This window comes from Mugil cephalus, chromosome 17 (assembly GCF_022458985.1).
Source record: "Mugil cephalus isolate CIBA_MC_2020 chromosome 17, CIBA_Mcephalus_1.1, whole genome shotgun sequence".
NCBI lineage: Eukaryota > Metazoa > Chordata > Actinopteri > Mugiliformes > Mugilidae > Mugil > Mugil cephalus.
In genome coordinates, this window is record NC_061786.1 from 13,544,375 (window position 1) to 13,561,132 (window position 16,758).

General features: G+C 43.5%; 2 protein-coding genes across 5 annotated transcripts in view; both read left to right on the forward strand.

The window, feature by feature from the left end:
* The window catches only part of rps6ka1 (ribosomal protein S6 kinase a, polypeptide 1), a 48,441-nt gene extending 40,877 nt beyond the window's left edge, over positions 1-7,564 (forward strand). For all 4 annotated transcript variants that reach the window (XM_047611942.1, XM_047611943.1, XM_047611944.1 and 1 more), the window contains 16 exons: positions 78-184; positions 740-777; positions 1,136-1,278; positions 1,396-1,466; positions 1,593-1,681; positions 1,793-1,857; positions 1,979-2,081; positions 2,347-2,474; positions 2,907-3,032; positions 3,131-3,220; positions 3,301-3,459; positions 3,957-4,118; positions 4,205-4,281; positions 4,392-4,509; positions 5,210-5,347; positions 5,534-7,564. In XM_047611942.1, coding sequence (XP_047467898.1) covers positions 78-184; positions 740-777; positions 1,136-1,278; positions 1,396-1,466; positions 1,593-1,681; positions 1,793-1,857; positions 1,979-2,081; positions 2,347-2,474; positions 2,907-3,032; positions 3,131-3,220; positions 3,301-3,459; positions 3,957-4,118; positions 4,205-4,281; positions 4,392-4,509; positions 5,210-5,347; positions 5,534-5,656 — 1,737 coding nt within the window. In that variant the 3' untranslated portion in view covers positions 5,657-7,564. The remainder of the gene's footprint in view (positions 1-77; positions 185-739; positions 778-1,135; positions 1,279-1,395; positions 1,467-1,592; positions 1,682-1,792; positions 1,858-1,978; positions 2,082-2,346; positions 2,475-2,906; positions 3,033-3,130; positions 3,221-3,300; positions 3,460-3,956; positions 4,119-4,204; positions 4,282-4,391; positions 4,510-5,209; positions 5,348-5,533) is intronic.
* A 4,662-nt stretch (positions 7,565-12,226) lies between these two features.
* LOC125023411 (TMF-regulated nuclear protein 1-like) lies at positions 12,227-16,424 on the forward strand. The gene has a single exon (XM_047610651.1). The coding sequence runs from the start codon at positions 12,687-12,689 to the stop codon at positions 13,317-13,319; it is 633 nt and encodes a 210-aa protein (XP_047466607.1). The 5' UTR covers positions 12,227-12,686; the 3' UTR covers positions 13,320-16,424.
* Positions 16,425-16,758: the final 334 nt, after the last annotated feature.

Genomic DNA, 16,758 nt, shown 5'->3' on the forward strand with positions numbered 1-16,758 from the left:
CTGTTCTTTCTCATTACGTTACTCTGTGTTTTCCCCCCTCTCACCTCTCCTCTCTGTGTGTATCTTATGCCTCCCAGGTGATGTTCACAGAGGAGGATGTGAAGTTTTATCTAGCAGAGTTGGCCCTCGGACTGGACCACCTCCATAGCCTGGGCATTATTTACAGGGACCTGAAACCTGAAAAGTAAGCATTAAAACAGAACTGTTCAGTGTTTGCACCACTGCAGCAAACATTGAGCTTGCGCCCAAGAAAGAAAATATATAATATAGACAATTTGAAGTAGGAACATTCTTTAAAAGTAGCAGAATTCAGATCCAGGTAGAATAAATGCACAGGACAAGGTGTTAAATTGGCCTCCAAATTCACTACCCAAAAGGGAAGTCTACACAATATTAGGCACATGGTCATAATGTTATGCCTGATCGGCTTAGTCTTGATATTAAATAAACAGTTTCTCAAACCCCTACAGGGGTTTTAAGTTGCACTAGCTACGCACTGAGACATCAGTACCTTATTTTGCGACCCTCCTTAGATGATGAACCCTGCATCGCTCACAGAAGTTCCCTCTATTTAAACTGGTGCAATGAGTTGTTTTTTTTCTTTTCCTGTTGGACTACAGCAGAGTGAAACATGGCACAGATAACGTGAATTTAGGCCTATACAGCGTGTGATGTCTCGATGAGTTAAATGTCCACATCCTCTTTGATCATTCTAACATTTAACACGGTTTCCTTCTAGCATTCTCCTGGATGAGGAGGGACATATCAAACTCACAGGTGAGTCTCCTGCTCCTTCCTTTCCATGGGACACACGCCCTTCCCTCTCCTCCACCCCGTTGACCTTCATTATTCACAGCTTGGTGACAGCCTTATCTACCTGGCTCCAGATATCTGAATATGGGCCCGTATATGTTCCCCAAGTTAATTATTATACTTTATCTTATCGTCATCCATGATAGTCCCCATTTATTTACCCCCGGGACCTGCTGCCATTGCACCAAAGGTGACCTTAGGATGCAGTACAAGTCAGGGGGACAGGCAGTGATTAAAAGTCGCAAGATATAGTCGAGAGATAGTTGGGATGTTCATCACATTAAAAGTAGCTTCATGTTCTGTTCTGTGATGTGTTTTCCAGATTTTGGCTTGTGTAAAGAAGCCATTGATCATGAGAAGAAAGCTTATTCCTTCTGTGGTACCGTGGAGTACATGGCACCGGAGGTTGTGAACAGACAGGGGCACATCCACAGCGCCGACTGGTGGTCATTTGGGGTACTGATGGTAAGAATAGCAAATGAAATTGATGATTTCGTTTCTGTACGATAAGCAGCACTTTTATCGTAAATATATTACTTCGCTACTGTGTTTGGGCATTAAGATGTTTGTTTTGTCTCCCAGTTTGAGATGCTGACAGGAGCGCTGCCATTTCAAGGGAAGGACCGTAAGGAGACTATGAATCTGATTCTGAAGTGAGTGTCATCCCGGTCCACGAACAGTTCAACACAAAGGCTTTTCGGCGCATATTCTAGCTATTATAAAAACCACAATATCCATCATAATAATTAAATCTGTGTGCCGTCTGTCTCTCCCTGCAGGGCACGTCTAGGAATGCCACAGTTCCTAAGTTCAGAGGCCCAGTCTCTGCTCCGGGCTCTGTTCAAGAGGAACCCTGCCAACAGACTGGGTTGGTATCAGCTCAGGGACATGACTGACACGGTTTTATGGGGAAGGTTAACAGGTGATATTTGTCACTAATTGTGATTGATGCTGCTAAATGTTGATGTTTTGCTTATAGGATCCGGCCCTGATGGTGCAGAGGAGATTAAGCGACACGGTTTCTTCTCCACCATAGACTGGAATGTAAGTGTCTGGCTGTTGGGGATATTTAAAGTTAAAAAGAAAAAAAAACAATAACAATAATGAAAAAGGTTGTACATAAAACATGAGAGCAAAGGTTCTTTTTATTATTTTTTTTTTCTAGAAACTCTTCAGAAGAGAAGTGAAGCCTCCATTCAGACCAGCGGTAGCACGTCCGGACGACACCTTCTACTTTGACTCCGAGTTCACTTCCCGCACACCTAAAGGTCAGAGGTCAATGCTGAAAGTTTTCCTGCTTCTGTTGGAATCATTGACTCAGTCTGTGTAGTATAAGTACAAGTAGTATAAGTACTTTCCTCCCTTAGCTTAAAAATGGATCGATGCAGGACACAGTGGTGATCACCTTTAAGGTGCAATCAAATTTCCTTCCAGCCATGCTCTTAAAAATGCATAAGTTTGGTTTCAAGTGTTTTTTTCTCAGACTCATCTCTTCCTAGGCATAGATATCAATGTTCTGTTCTTGTTTTACAGACTCCCCCGGGGTTCCCCCCAGTGCCGGGGCTCACCAGCTCTTCAGAGGCTTCAGCTTTGTTGCATCGACTATGCTGGAGGATGAAGGTTCAGAGGAGCCAGCGCAGCCTCCGCACCCAGTTGTCCAGGTCAGCTGTTAGTTCGGACATTTTTTTTTCCTTAAATAAAAAAAATAAATATATGAGTCGGACATGTTGATACACTGTGAGGTACATCGGTTCGACGGGTTCTTAAAATGAGGTTACATCTCAGTGTGGTTTGAAACAGTTCTGACTACTACTACTACTGATGCGTGAGTTAGTCAGACAGGAACAAGAGGAGAAGGAAAAGCGTTTAAGAGAGGAACACGGCTCCTGATCCTGTTCCACGGCAGGCGGAAGCACTAATTAACTGCCTGTGGTAGATTGAAAGAGGCAGTTTGACGGAGACACTGGAGGAAGTGCTTCTAGAAATAGACGCCGCCGCTTCCCTGAGACCATCAGCGTCCCTCTTCCTCGTCGACGCTGTCAGTCCGTCACACCTCCGCCGCCTCTCTTCATATATCGACTTTTCCTCTGCAGCAGTTACACGGGAAGAACCTGCTGTTCAGCGACGGCTACGTCCTGAAGGAAGACATCGGCATGGGCTCATTCTCGGTCTGTAAACGATGCGTCCACAAAGCCACCAACACCGAGTACGCCGTCAAGGTGAATGATTGCTTACACTCATACCCAACAACTGAATTAAAGTCTTTATTAATTTCTTTTGAAAACTTAAAAAACGCTTTTGCTTTTGCGACATCCAGATGATTGACAAGACCAGTACAGACCCCTCTGAGGAGATCGAGATTTTGCTCAGATATGGACAGCACCCCAACATCATAACCCTGAAGGATGTGAGTCTGCATTCACTGTTCCACTTCTCTATACGCGGCAATCTGTCGGCGGCGCCACAACGCTTGTGTTTCTGCCTCAGGTGTACGACAACGGCAAGCAGGTGTTCCTGGTGACGGAGCTGATGCGCGGGGGAGAGCTGCTGGATCGGATCCTCAAGCAGAAGTTCTTTTCAGAGAGGGAGGCCAGCGCCGTGCTCCACACCATCACCAAGACTGTGGAGTACCTGCACTCGCAGGGGGTGAGCACAAACGAACACACAGCAACTGTTAGGGTGTTTAGTCCTGTCTGCTTATTGTCATCCCAGAGTAGAAACAGGTGTAAACTTCTATGTAAAATCAATTTCCAACAGTAATTGTATTAATTAACTGGAACAATTATTGTTTTATGAGGGCAACTCATCATTTGTGGAGTTAATCCATGCGGTTCTCTGACTCAAATACCTGTTCTCTAATGGATCATATTTTCCATTTTTATCCCTTGGATTGGGCAAAGGGTGGGGTTGAAAATGCAATAATCATTATAGCACACTGTATTAAAAAGTATATTGATATTTTTAGTATTTACTCGGGGGTGCAGGCCATATTGCAAGACACTTTTGGGGGGTATGGGGACATGAAAAGAGTGAAATCTTAAGTCAACCCGCTCTGTTAAAATCCTAAATAATTTAATAATATTCAATTAGCTTTATGAATATCTTTCTTTAATTTCTCCTCCCCGTATCCTCTTGCTTTTCAGGTGGTGCACAGAGACCTGAAGCCCAGCAACATCCTCTACGTCGATGAGTCTGGGAATCCTGAGTCGATCAGGATCTGTGACTTCGGCTTCGCTAAGCAGCTGCGCGCCAACAACGGTCTGCTGATGACCCCGTGCTACACTGCTAACTTCGTAGCTCCTGAGGTTAGCAAGTCGCATGCAGCCAGTCACACCTGTCTTTTTAAAATCAGACATAGGTTAAACATAAAATAAAACGTGTGCTCCTCTAGGTGTTGAAGCGTCAGGGCTACGATGAAGGATGCGACATCTGGAGTCTGGGCGTCCTACTGTACACTATGCTGGCTGGGTGAATAGCAACACTTGAACTCCTTTGTTTAACTATTGTTAAACACTATTGTTACAACTGTTGTTGTTCTTTGTATTCACTTTCTTGCCTGTCTACTTTCTCCCCAATAGTTTTACTCCATTTGCCAACGGTCCTGAGGATACCCCAAATGAGATCCTGAACAGGATAGGCAACGGACACTTCAGTCTGACTGGAGGAAACTGGGACACTGTGTCTGATGCTGCCAAGGTAAAGCTCCAGATTTATCTCACTTAGCTCCTTTGTTCCACTTCTTTAGAGCAGGACCCCAAAATGATGGAGAGATTTTGAAGAGACCCCCCCCCCCCCACCAACTATATGTGTTCTATATTATACTCAGCATTTATATATACACATTATTATCACCCTGTTGCATTCAATATTAAGTTATTCAAATAATACACAGGTTCAGATTTTTCAGTGTGTAATATGCAACCTTGTGATTGGCTCAGCAACAGTAGGGGCGGGGCCTACTGTGTACAGGAAGCTTAGATTGACATGTCTAGTGTGACTCTATGTGAAGGTGCGCTGTTGGTTGGTATGTTGGATTCATATTATATGTATATTTAAAGAAATTAAATTATAATTATATATATATATATGGGTGTGTGTATATATATAAAAATGTGTATATATATATATAAAAATGTGTATATATACACACACACACACACATATATACATATACACACGTATGCATATATATGTGTGTGTGTATATGTGTAGTTATTATTTAATTATAAATATAATTTAATTATAATTTTATCAAACAAAGCTTTTGCGACCACCCTGCAGTACCTCTGCAGTGCCCCTAGGGGTCTCAGACCCCTGTTGAAGACCTATGCCTTAGAGGTGCTATTGGTCTCTTACTGCCACGATATTTATTTTAATTTATTTTTTTGCTTTCTAGGAACTCGTGTCCAAGATGCTACATGTGGACCCCCATCAGAGACTGACCGCTAAGCAGGTTCTCAGGCACCCCTGGATCGTTCAGAGGGACAAACTACCCAACAGCCAGCTCCCACACCAGGACCCCAAACTGGTCAAGGTAACAGAGTGCATTCTCTAAATGCAAAACTGACTTTATAGGATGATCTGTAGTGATTTCATTCAAAGTAGCAAAACAAGCATTTTCTGAGATTGCAGAGACATTAGTCAGAGTGCAGTGCATGCTTTATTAAAACCTCAACAGAGTAAAAAAACAACACATAAAACCTATATTGTCTGCGTGCAGGGTGCAATGGCCGCCACCTATTCCGCCCTGAAGAATTCCCAACCCACTCCAGAGCTCAAGCCCATCGAGAGCTCCTTCCTTGCTCAGAGGCGTGTCAAGAAGCTTCCCTCAACCTCCCTGTAGAGACTCAAAAACAGCCGATCAGCTCACGGAAACAGTCTGATCAAAAATCACACCTCCTGGCTCCAAACCACCCAGTCAGCTTGCTCGGGTTGACTTAGCGTCCTCCCGCCAATACCAGCCAAGGAACACTGACTGTGGTCCTGCCCCCATCTTGTGACGTCGATTGTCCTGCTCTTGCTATTATTTTCCTCGTGTTGGCTCGTCGGCCGCTGTTAGCCGACCTCCTCGGACTGGTGAAAAGATCATGAAGTCGGATGGGCATGGCGAAGGGGGGGGAGGGGGGTGGAATAAATAAATGAATAAATAAAAATGGTTGCAGGATTTTGGCAAATGTATTAGTGGCGTGTATGTGTGCGTGTGTGTGTGAGTGCGTGAGCGTGTCCGTGCATGACCTGCCACAGAGTCGACGTGGCCGTGGTTTTGATAGTGACAATGAAAGTCTCCTCTCCTGCTCCTCCCCCTCCTCATCATTGCTGTAATTGGTTGTCATTCTTGCTGCACGCCTTTTCCTTCTGCCTGTTTTGTGTTCCGTCTTCCTGTTCTTCTTCTTCTTATCTTTTTTTTCCTTTTTTTATTTGTAGAGTTGATGAGCTTTATATTACCGGTTGTGCTGCCAAATCAAACTGTGCCGACAGCACAACGTCACAGTACTGTCCAACTGCTGTTAAGTGTTTTTTTTTTTTTTTTTTTTTTTCAGAGAGCGTTATTAATATGAATATTAAACATTTCTGCCATATATGCCTCTTTGGCTTTAGTACAGCCAGAATATGTGGAATTCTGGGAAATGTCAATGTTTTTTCGGTTAATGTCAATCTATTGCTTGTATTTTGTTTTACAGCGTGTGTGTGTGTGCGTGTGTGTGTGCGTGTTGCATGACTTGCAGTGTGTGTCTGTACTGTTTTGCGGGGATGCTGCAGAGTCATGTGCATGGTCCGGTGACGTGATGGTGTTCTGTGGCTTCTTCGTCTCGCTCCTCTCCCCCTTTTTTTCCCCCCTCTCCCGCTTGGTCACTCTGCTGGCAACCGTTTCAGATGTCTATTATTTTTTATTACTGCAGAAAATAGTAAAATAGGTGGCTTTCTGTGAAAGAAAACCTGCCCAAGGAACAATGTGGCATGTTAAAATTCTGTATTTGCTTTGTTTTCTCGGTTTCTTCCCACCGTGTTTCTTGGATAATGCATATTGAATGCCGTTTCCTGTGTTGGCTGCTTTTGTTGTTGGTCGTTTTGTTTAGTTTTTTTTTTCTTTTCTTTTCTTTTTGTCCAAAGAAAGTGGTGACATAAAATAGTGAAAGACATGCTGAGCACACCCCAGCCTGTGGACTCGACGCTGTACAGGTCTCTTCTTCCGTTTTAGAAATGTAAATGGGCGTCAGGGCTGACTGTATGGAATTGAGCACTCCTTAAAATCTCTGTCGAATCACTGGTTGGTGATATCCCACGCCCTGACTGTGGGCTATCTCCTTCATTCAGGATATCCGAGTTCCGTTGATCCCGTTGGTTACGCGACTTGTTTACATTTTATCGACTTTAAAACCTCTTGAAGAGAAATCCATGTGTCTCGTTGTAAGTCGCTTCATAGGGTAGGTCCTGCTTTCAGCTCAGTGCCTAGGCCTACAAGGTGAGGCAGAATGTCTTGCATGGATAACACGACCAAAAAAACAAACAAACAAACAAAAAAAAACACAGCCAGAATATACTGTACATGTGTAGAAGGAAAGACCTGTGTGGCTGAATAATCTCTGAACCAGCTGTCTTACCTCAAAAGGGATCAAAGTTATATTATAATTCTTGTTTGGTGGCAAAAACTCCTCCCTCCTTTGACTAAATTTATGGTAAGATGTTATTGTATGATAAAGATAAAGATTTTTATATCTTACAATATTAAAAATTGAGTTGCTATGACAAACTGTGTCCTGTTCCTTTTTTGACACGCGTCTTTAACTCGGTGTTAATCTGTTATTAACGGTGCATTCTCCCATAATTCTACCTTACTTTAATGCAGGGGTCTTCAGCGGGGGGTCCGCGACCGCCTTTTTTTTTTTCATTTTCCCAGACAAATTTTAAATTTATTTAAACACACGTTAACATGAATCCAACATATTGTAGTAAAGGGATAAATGGAGGAACCTTTCAGTCAGCACTTCACTCATTCAGTGATACAGGAGATGTCTCAACAGCGTTTCACACAGAGCACCACACTAGCCAAGACCTGTCAATCTAAGCCTCCTGTACACAGTACAGTGTGTTCTTTTTGAATAGCTTAACATTGATTTATGTTATTTATTTATTTATTTAATTATTTAATTATAATTAACATTTTATAGAACACGTAGTAGGTCAGGGGTCCCTACTTAATCTCTCCATTAGTTGGGGGGTCCTTGGCCTGAAGAACGTTGAAGACCCCTGCTTCAGTGCCTTTATGAATGAGTTAAACTTGACACCACATATACCCCAAGATGCGGTATTAAAATAAGTGTCAGAGGGACAACGATGGGTCGGTGCATCATCGCCGTGCTCCTCATCTGACCTTCAGCTCCTTCCTGTCTTCCTCTGGCTCCACAGTGTGGCGCCTTTCCACAGTCGGTCACAGGAGGGAGATAGAGTGCAAGCTTCTTTTTTTTTTTTTTTTTCACGCATGAGTGTAACCCATCCATCTATTTAAATGCTTTTCTGTCAACAAACTCAGCTCTGACTAAGACAAACGACGCAGTCCCTAATTTGTTTTTCATTCAATCACAACACTGCCTTTAAAACTATTTATTAATGGAGCAGTCGGTCTACACACGCAATCACATAAATCCCACGTTAATTATAGCTATTTATATTTATACTCTCATGCTGGGGACAGCTGTGTATTTTAATGCCCCTCTATATGTCTCCGTCTGAATGTAGTGTTATGTGTCATCCCGAAGCATCCTCATGCTCTTTCTTCCAGCCCGCTAACACCCTCGAGCTTTACAGCAAATTCTGCCCTACAGTGAGTGTCAACTCATAGTATCGCCGCATATTTCTACCTCCTGTTACCTGCCTCTTCAGGCACCTGCACTCTATTACATAACAGCAGTCTCACAGGCGGTGCCGGCTGAAAGATGTGCACCGCCATGTCATTAATTAAATGCAGACATCAGACGTGCATGCTTTATTGAAATGTATTTAATTATTTTTAAATGGGCTTTAATTCTCTGCCCTTTGACGTCATAGAGCCAGTAATTGACAATGCAGCAAATGGTTTCCTGCCTTTTTTTTTTTTTACAAGCGCACACATTGACTGACCCAGCCTGCAGCGGCAGCAGAAAGAGGCTACTCATATTGATTACAGAACGGTGGAAAGACGGCATCATCACTGTCCTCTGTCTCAGAACAGAAGAAAGTGCTGCAGTCTTTTTTTACGCTGGTCCTTTTCTCCTCGGCCTACTGCAGCTGCCAGCTGGGCCAGCTCTGGTCAAATGCTGAATTGTCCTTGGTTTATTACAACAGCGGGTGCCTGTGTGGGTGTGTGTGTGAGAGTGGATCCCTTTTCTGATCTTGGCTGTAGAAGAGACACTGTCTGGGATTTAATATTTTAGTGGAAGTTTCTCTCTTCTCTCCGGTCGATCGTGTTAATGTTGGCTGATGTTTATGGCGTCTCCTGTGGTTCTCATGAACTGCTAATAAAACCTGATATTAACACCACTTAATATCCCCTCTCTGCAGTGGAGTGTACATTAACAGACAATAGCATCCCATTATTCATTCACTCCTACGCATGCACAAACAATGCTACTTTTTCTACCCACACAATTTATGTTTAGGCTTAGTGTCTGTGATACACCGACCAGGCATAACATTATGACCTAATAGTGTGTTGGTCTCTCTGGTACCTTCAAAACAGTTGTGATATCAGAGAATGGACATGCGACTTCTGAGGGTGTCCTGTGGTGTCTGGTAACAGGATATTGTTGAGGGATGGTTTGAGCGCAGGGGCCTCTGTGGATCATCCCACAGTTATTTGATCGGTTTAGTATTTAGGGAGTTGGACGCCAGGTCAGCACCTTTTCTGCAGTTTTTCATGTGTTTTGAGTTATTTCTAAACCGTTTTCCATTGTCTTTGTGCTTCTGTCAGGCTACATCATGCTGAAGATGTCTGCTGCCTTCATGGGGTGGGGGTGGTGGTCTGGTCTAGTTGGGTGGTAAATATCTAAGTAACATCCAGGTCAAAAAGATTCCTAGCAGAGCACTGAATTGACACAAGATGGTCAATTTTATCTCCTGCTAATTCAAATACGCTTGTTTCCAGTAAACTACACCATGGTCAGATTTTCTGTAACGAATGTTTTATAAACTGGGAAATGTCAGAAAAGATATTGTTTGGTCGCACAGACTGACTTACGTGAGCTGCAGCAGGTTTCCCCAGCTCCATTTTAACCCGAAACAGATAGCACAAGGATAATGTGAAGGCAAACAGATGCTCTCGTTCCTCCACATGTGCGCACGCAAAATGCAAACACACCACGCAGATTAATGTAATCTGCAACAGAGGGTTCAGTATGAGAGATTGAGAACGGGCTTTCAGCACAATTTTAGCTATAAAGGGAGAGGAGAGAGATTTAAGGAATGGGATGAGAGATAATTGTGTGTTGGGAGGATAACGCACTTAAACACAACCCATGGGTGCGTGGGGCTCTACTTTTTGTTCAAGCGTCCTCGAGTTTGCTGTTCTTGCTGTTCGGTGGTTGCCAGTGATGATAGCGTTCCGTGTGAACTCCGCTGAAGGCACCATGTGGGATTAGAGCGCCGGAGTGGTTGTAAAAGTACGAGATGTTGCGCAACAAATAGTCTTCCAAAAATGGGAATCACGTTGAAAGAAACACTCCTCTGAAGCATCTTGAGTTGATCCCTAAAATCTGTACTTACTCAAGAAGTCAAATGACGCGTCGTTATGCAAGTTTATATGTGGACAACCTTTGAATTCTAATTTCATGCTGTTCAACACAAGCCATCTTTGTATTTCAAAGGTCTTTTACCCTGCCCCAGATTTCTAAACAAAGATCCGATGTGCGTCTTTAGGGCTTTCTGTCATCTGTTCTTCCTAAAGTCCAATCTCGTCCTCTTGCTTCTCTTCCTGTAACTTCCTGCGTTTCTCCCTCTCCTCCCTGGAGATCAGTAAAGCTAAAAGCAGGGAGAGAACAGCCTGTGCCACCGCTAATGCAATGCCAATCCAGAGATAAAAGCAAAGAGCTAAGTGAACACTCAGATATGCAAGTACATACATGCACCCCCACCTCTGACCTGCTAAAAGCTTTGATTGTTTTGATTCACTCTGGCAGAAGGGGGTTATTTAAAGCATGCCTACTTAGAGCTCCGAAAGCACCAGTGCTACCCTTTTGGACTTTTAGTGCATGTGGGTATTTTTCGGTGCATTTAATTGCATTCATCTCGATCATGTTACCCACTCACTGCAGAACCAGTCAATACTTGTCTGGGAAGTCAAGGGTAAGCGGAGCTTCAAATGAGATAATACAGCAAGAGTCAAAAAGTCTAGCTATTATGTTATGATGATGGCAGACTAGGTCGTTACGTTCTAGACTTGTCAGAGAATATCAGGTTATTGGAGAAATCATTTTTCGAGTATTTCTAAATGTTTTACGTAGACCCGTTAATTTAGATCCTCTGGTGGCAGCTCTGGAAATTAAAAGATTTTCCGAAACCATGCAGAACAGAACAGAGTACGGTGTCATTTTTCAGCATGCTGGTACACAGATCGATCTTATTCAGCGGGAAATAGAAAACTGCAGCAATGCGCTCAAACCTAAGTAAAGGGGTGATGAAGTACCTGTAATCAGAACACAGAATTTTCCCGTAAAAGGAGAAATATTTACAACCCTGCAACTTTTTATAGATGACTTCTGTCTGGACCAAAGTCAGTTCCTCTTCCTCTAGCTGTGTTAATTCACCAAGAAACATGGACTGAAAAAGATCTCAGGTTTCCTGTTTGCTAAAGCCAGCTAAAAGTTTAAATCTGCTGAAAAATTCTAAAGTCCAAATCAATACTCCCTGGAAAGCTGTTTAGCTAATTTAAAGTTCTCGGTTAAGATGTTCTCTTTAGTAACTAATGCATAAAGATTGAGGTAATATCTGTGTTGTAAATGAATGTGTTTCTTAGTTACACGCCGTAGTATTTGTGGTTATATCTTGGTACCACTATTACACATGCCTTGTGTGTCGTGCCAGAAACCTGCTAGCTGAATTCAAAATTCTAAATACTCTTATGCCAGAAAATACGGTTGCTTTGGAAACCATCGGTGAGTCATTCCTCCACCGACAACCTTCTGCCGTTTATGATTTTGGATGTACTCCACGGTTTGCAACAATGTCCCACCAAATAGGGAAAATGAGAGAGGGAACATGAGACAGGAGTACCGGGAAGGGGAGATAATACCAAGCAGCAAGGTGATGAAGGGAGATAAAAACTAGAACATCACCCCTCCCTCCCTCCCTCCTGCTTTTGCCATTTGATCTCGAGGCAGCGTTGCCAGGGGCAACCATACGAGCCTGAGAAAGAGGGAAAATGGAGAGTCCAGCTGGCAAGACAGAGGGTAGCGGATACACTGAAGCCAGTAAAATAGCATCACTTCAAAAAGGGGGACCTGGTACATCTGCATGTCTTTCCTCCCTCTGTCTCACTCGACTGAGCAGAGCTGATCAAAGCAGAGATCCAGATGAGGCAAAACAGGCATGCGGAGGACACGACAGCCTGCCAGCATCAGCAGCAGCAGAGAGGCAGGCTGCCCAATCATCAGCTGACATGCTCAGGAGTTCGGCAGCCAATGAAATGCCAGCAGGCGCCCTCCCCATCACAACCACTCAGACGCAGAGAGAGCACAAGCCCAGCTCAGATTTCTTATTAATGAATGGAGCTGTTCCAAGGCTGCATCCCTGCACATCTCTGCACTCTCTGCTCGGCGGCTCCTGACTCTGGTACGGGAAAGCGGGAAGGAAAACATCAACACTGACAGTAAGGACAGCGGCAGCACGGTTAGACACTGGCTATGAATGGACGGCAAGGCAACACAGAAACCCATGATGAGGACACCACTGAGGAAATGGCAGCAGCTATTGAAAGCACGTACCCGCATCCGGATTTCCACCAGCCGGACTCCTCATCTCCATCACCACCTTCTTCCCCTCTTCCTCCATTAGACATGCCACCTTCAGCATCTGCCTCTGCCCTCCTGGCACTGGCATCTCCAGCAACCAGGCGCTCCATTTCCATGGGAGACTTCCGGAGGGTGACAGGGGCGCTCCTGGGTGGTTCAGAACCCCCGTCAACATCTGCCACGGCCCCCTCCTCTAAACTTGTCACCCCCAGCTCCAGCATGGAGTTCGAAGCAGCCCGGAGGCGCCTCCTGGAGGTGGAGGAGCGTCAGCGTGTCATCAGGGAGATGGAGCGACGGCTGGAAGAACTTCGGGAGGTGTTTGTGCGATCGGAGCAGGAGGTGGTGGTTCACGGGGAGCTGGTGTCTCGGATATCTAGTACAGCCCAGCAGGGGGAGCTGTACGTGGCGGAGAACAGCCAGCGGCTGAAGAAAGGCCTCAAGTTCAAGAAGCATCGACCCACCATCGTTTTTTCCTCCATGCTTGGACTTCGCACGTGCCTCCCGTGGCCCGTGAAGCTCAAATAGGACAACAGAGGCTTGCATTCCATCCATCCTTTAACATGTGCTTTACATAACTGGAAGGACAGACTTCCGTTCTATGGTTACCACATACTGATATGGCTGCTCTCCAGTTTCCACCGTTCTGCTCTTGTATCCTGAGGCTGGTCCTCAAGGGCTTTTAGAGTGCCTACAATAATCACTGATGCTAACAAAGGAGCTTCCTGTTCAGTGTGTTCTGAGGAAATTATCTGGTTAGAAAACCAGTGAAGGTTGTACTAGTGCAATGTGTACAGAATGTCAGTGTGATTTCATTGTTCTCACAGATACTATGCTGCATGCAGTTTGGTGTGGTCGGAGAGATTCAGATAGCATCCATGGTGCATGGATGAGTCATTTTCAGGTGATGTGGGAAGAGAGGTTCAGACTGGCCTGTGACACCTTGAGAGCTCTGCTGTGCTTAACTTATGCAGCAATGTACAAAGAGCCAAGGAGGATTATGTAATGTTACTTTTGAGTGAGTGGGTGTACGTTAAATGAAAGCATTGCCACTTCATCGCATTTAAAGAGGAATGGTCGACAAACGAAATTAGATGTCACGCTAAATATTACTGCACTGTTATGTAAAACCAAGGATACAGCAGTAGGGAAGAGTGTGACAGAAAGAAAATGCACAAACTATGAAATGTAGCAGGCTGCCACACAGAAAGGAAACGTGCCTTGGCTTGTCTGACACCACGCATACACTAACACAGCACCTGTTTTCAGCAGTGTGAACAAGTAAAAGCAAGGCAGCAGGAGAGAGATTCATCTGGGACAATTCCACCTGTGGCCTCTTTTTGTCCAGTCACCTAGCAACCTTTCATCCCTGTGTCCTAAATCCTCTTCCACAAATGTCCAGAATGTATCCAGTGGAGTGCTGTAATTACATCGCTGTGAGATGGGCGAAGGATTTTCCTGAAGGATTTAGGAGCTACTGCATTTATTTAAAAATCTATTAGAGCTAGCTGCAAATATTACTGATAGGAGCTTGTTATGAATGCTGCCCCATTTATTTGATGACTAGGGGCTGAGCTTGATTTAACTCATGCATGCAGGCTAGGTAAGCTAGGGTAGGCTGTCACTATTCGCAGACTGTGTCTCGGTGTTGTGTGTGACAATAGCAAGCTATGTAAAGGTACAACAAGTATATAGTGTGCACAACAACACTGCTATCACTCGACCTGAATTGTGTTCATTGAGTATTTGTTCGTGTGAAATATGTGAAGATATTTTAAATTTCTCCCCCACTCCATGCATAGAAAGATCTTTTCCCATATGCAGACGATGACCTAATTTTTTAAGTACATTTCACTTTCATTGTCTCGGCCTAGTTCTCAGTTCCGTCTCAGCCAGTTCTCTTCTCTTCTCTTCTCTTCTCTTAGGATTAAGCAATGACCATGTATTCACGTATGTGTTTCACAAATCCTTTTGCCTCACTGCTGTATTTGTGTGCGTAGAATGCACAGCCACTACCCAGGGGGATATCTATTTTTGGCAGTTGTAGTTTAGGCCAGAAAGGCAAAGATTCAATCTCAGCAATCGCAGCATTTGTTGCAAAAATGCATGCACGGAGACAGGCGTGCGTGTTGGTTTTCCATCCATGTGTGCTGCTTTCCAAGAGAATGAAGGGGGATTTTTGCACATGCACAATCCTCTGTGGTGCTTTGTTTGCTTTTTCTTATAATAATTGATCTCCCTGAAGAACAAAAGAGCAAGGCTGTTTACAAAAGACGCACATGATTTGATTGTATAATTGCCTACTGTAGGTTTCCATAAAATCCTTGTGTGCACTTAGGCGATCTGGTTGTTCCCTTGCTGCAAAGATAGCACGCGATAGAGAAATATTACTGCATAATTTGAGATTATATAGAAGCACCTCTTTGTCTCTGTCAAGTCAAGAATGGCAAAAGATGAATTGCTCTGAGGCCGAGCTGCCTGTATCAGAGACCCTGCAGGCAAAGTGAGAAAAAAAAATATAAAGCGCATGGGAAAACTAAAAGCATGTGGTAAAAAATGTAATTGATGCAAATCTGTGAGAATGAGGCCACATAGTTGTTGGTTTTCTGTAATTTTGACTTTAAGGGCTTAAATGATTTGTTTGTCCATGGCCACTGGGAGCACAATTAAAGGGGCACACATAATTTTGAAGTGAATTCACGGAGTTCAGCTCATGGAGAGTACCACTTAGCCTGTGAAAGCAGCTGAATAATGTCGTCTGTGACTCAGGAAGCACCAAGGCGGAGGCACAGAGGCTCGTAAAATTTCAAATGTTACAAAGTAAACCATTTAAGAGAATATAGGGTCCAATGATACCTATTCCAAACTTTATGTAAGTACCCATACAAGCAAAAAAGAAAAAACAAAGAAAAATGTTGTAGGTTCAATGTAAGCGTTGTGCAGCTCATAGCCATAAAGACCTTAGCATCGAATGTTGACCAACTCTGTAAAAGCATTCCACATAGCCGAGGTCACTACTGCTTGCCATCTTGCACATCAATACCAAACCATGTTCAGCTAAGATAGTTGCTAAGCTTTTGCAGAATAAAGGGGTCTCGTAGGCCTTAAAGATGTAGTCATGGTCCTATGTATATAGCTTAAAGTTATACCTGAATATACAGCTGGCCTATATATTGCTTTTAATATGCCTTATGCAGTATTTGTGCATTGGCAATCATGAACAACGACAGTGACGATTTAGACGTTGATAAACTGGTGACCCTCATAGACCTCATACAGAAACATTTATATCTCAGCTGGAAAAGAACAATCTAGTCATGCACTGATGTGGGACTGCACCTTTGTGTTTTCTGTTAATAAAAAAAAAATCCCAAAGATCTCTGGGCCCACACGCAGAATGAATGTAATGTTAATTACAATTTATATGTTTTTTTGTTGTTGTTGCATTTTTTTCCCCTTATTGCTGACTATACAGTATAATCACATACATTATGTTTGAACCTGTGGTTGGCAAAAAAAGATCTTTTATGTATTTAATACCCCTCGAATTTAAGTACAGGGGGACGTCTCACACCCTTTACGGACACAAATACTGGTCAACCACAGGTCCAAAAAAAAAAAAAAAGAAACACCTCTGATATTTATTTATCCTCTGAATGTGTTGCTATTTTGTGTTTGTGGTATGATAGGTGTCTGTCATGAACACAACATTTAGTTTTCCTGAAACAGGTTGTTTAATACCTTTATTTATGGCTATTCTACTCTAGTACGAATGTTAAGTCAAATGTTACAAAGTGTAATGCTTAATGATGGGTTTGATGATGACTTACTTTCAGCCGATGCGCTAATTACAGAAAAGGTCAGCTGTCGGCTAACCCCCGGACTCTGATGTACTGTCACCGTTTGTGAAAGAGGCTTGTGCTTTCTGCTGCGAAGTGAAAAATAATGAATGTTTATGCCCTGTTTT